The sequence below is a fragment of the Bison bison genome, unplaced genomic scaffold, assembly GCF_000754665.1.
Source record: "Bison bison bison isolate TAMUID 2011002044 unplaced genomic scaffold, Bison_UMD1.0 scf7180017860666, whole genome shotgun sequence".
Lineage (NCBI taxonomy): Eukaryota > Metazoa > Chordata > Mammalia > Artiodactyla > Bovidae > Bison > Bison bison.
In genome coordinates this window covers 23010-25083 of record NW_011491238.1, presented here as the reverse complement: position 1 = coordinate 25083, position 2074 = coordinate 23010, and the positions used below count along the sequence as shown (strand labels likewise).

Sequence of the window (2074 nt, the reverse complement as noted above, 5' to 3'; positions counted from 1 at the left end):
GGCAGGGGAGGTGGGCACTGGGGCAGAGCCGGGTGGTGCGGAGCATGGCCCGGCCGCTGGACGTCCAGGAGCCCAACCCTGACCTCCACACACACGCCCTGTCTCCTGCAGATGCGCCCCATCCGGCGGCTCCCTCGCTGAGAGTCTGAGGCCGGCCCCCTCGCCTCCCGCCATGTCGCAGATGCTGCACATCGAGATCCCCAACTTCGGGAACACTGTGCTCGGCTGCCTCAACGAGCAGCGTCTGCTGGGCCTCTACTGCGATGTTTCCATCGTGGTCAAGGGCCAGGCCTTCAAGGCCCATAGGGCCGTCCTGGCCGCCAGCAGCCTCTACTTCCGCGACCTGTTCAGCGGCAACAGCAAGAGCGCCTTCGAGCTGCCGGGCACGGTGCCGCCCGCCTGCTTCCAGCAGATCCTGTCCTTCTGCTACACGGGCAGGCTGACCATGGCGGCCAGTGAGCAGCTCGTGGTCATGTACACGGCCGGCTTCCTGCAGATCCAGCACATCGTGGAGCGCGGCACCGACCTCATGTTCAAGGTGAGCTCGCCCCACTGTGACTCGCAGACCACCATGATCGAGGACGCCAGCTCCGAGCCCCAGAGCCCCTGCAACCAGCTGCAGCCAGCCGCCGCGCCCCCCTACGTCGTGTCCCCCTCTGTGCCCATCCCGCTGCTGACCCGCGTCAAGCACGAAGCCCTGGAGCTGCCTCTGGCCGCCGGCCCGGGCCTGGCCCCCAAGCGCCCTCTGGAGACGGGGCCCCGGGATGGCGCAACGGTGGCCACCGGCTCGGCAGTGGCCGCGGGCACGGCCCCTCTCAAGCTGCCCCGCGTCTCCTACTACGGGGTGCCCAGCCTGGCCACCCTCATCCCCAGCATCCAGCAGGCGCCGTACTCCCAGGGGGAGCGGACCAGCCCCGGGGCCAGCAGCCTGCCCACCACGGACAGCCCCACCTCCTACCACAACGAGGAGGATGAGGAGGACGACGAGGCCTACGACACCATGGTGGAGGAGCAGTATGGTCAGATGTACATCAAGGCCACAGGCAGCTATGCAGGTAACTCACGGCGGCCCGGCCCCTGCCGCCACTGTGGCCTCCCGCCCACGGGTATGGCGGGGGCCCTCCAGGCACCTCCCGTGTGGGCACTGAGGCTGACCGGGCCTTACCCGTGGCCTCACAGCCTGGTGGGGAGATGGGCACGTCCCAGAGACGTGCAGGGGTCAGTCCCAGCTCAGACCAGACGAGCTGGGGGGAGCTGACCCTGAGGCTCAAGCAGGAATCGGGTCCCTCTTGCAAGGCCTTAGCTGAGGACTTTATACAAAGTCGACCCTGGGTGAGATGGGAGGCCCTGGAACAGTTCAGCTGCAGCGGAGCGCGTGGGCCAGGACCCGGGCTCTCTGGACAGGTGAAAATGACTGTGGGCCTTGGTGGACCAGGGACCTACCCAAGGGCTCGCAGGGCACCGTGCAGCCCCGGCTGGCCCCTCGCCTGCTTGAGGCCTCAGTGGCCCCGTCAGTGAGGTTGCCCCCTCAGATCCATCTCTGTCACCTTTGACCTCCGCCCTTTGCCCCTCCCATGTGCTTTTGCCTCGAGGCCAGAGCGTCCTTGGCGCCTCCCAGTCGTGGCCAGCACTCCGGGGCTGCTCAGAAAGTGCCTCCTGAGTGCAACGAGTGCGTCCCGCTCTTGTTTTGGAAGGGCTCCCGCCTTTGGGATCATAAAGCCGGCACACCCTGACTTGAGACGCCTGGTGCTGCCTGTAAACTGCCCCACGGCCCCCAGAGAGGGTTCAGGATTCGTGGGTGGAGGGTCCCACCATCGGGGCCCCGGGTTGTGTCCCCCTCTGCCTTCCACGTTCCCCGAAGACTGGCTGTGTGTCTAGCCTGCCGCCTGGCCTGATTTGCATGCGGGGCCTGAGTCCAGTGACTGGCTGGCCAGAAGCTTGGTGCCCGTGGGGAGTGACCGCCCAGGAGCACTTCGGAGACTCTCTCCTCCCCTGAGACTGCCCGTGCCCTCATGCCCCGACGGGGCCAACGCTGTCCGCTCCCCCTCCGCCCTGCTCGCCGCCTTCCATTCCT

General features: G+C 67.4%; 1 protein-coding gene across 1 annotated transcript; it reads left to right on the top strand.

Annotated features, from left to right (window-relative positions):
* Nucleotides 1–110: 110 nt before the first annotated feature.
* On the top strand, nt 111–1733 carry NACC2 (NACC family member 2, BEN and BTB (POZ) domain containing). The gene is made up of 3 exons (XM_010832273.1): nt 111–1106; nt 1405–1514; nt 1593–1733. The coding sequence occupies exons 1-3, from the start codon at nt 173–175 to the stop codon at nt 1731–1733; spliced, it is 1185 nt and encodes a 394-aa protein (XP_010830575.1). The 5' UTR covers nt 111–172.
* Nucleotides 1734–2074: the final 341 nt, after the last annotated feature.

What these genes read in the sequence shown, in the direction of transcription:
- NACC2 (XM_010832273.1), top strand. Translation starts at nt 173, where the DNA reads ATGTCGCAGATGCTGCACATCGAGATCCCCAACTTCGGGAACACTGTG. An exon ending in CTGTGGCCTCCCGCCCACGG is followed by an intron (nt 1,107 to 1,404) that starts GTATGGCGGGGG and finishes CTCTCTGGACAG; the next exon opens with GTGAAAATGACTGTGGGCCT. An exon ending in AGGCCTCAGTGGCCCCGTCA is followed by an intron (nt 1,515 to 1,592) that starts GTGAGGTTGCCC and finishes TTTTGCCTCGAG; the next exon opens with GCCAGAGCGTCCTTGGCGCC.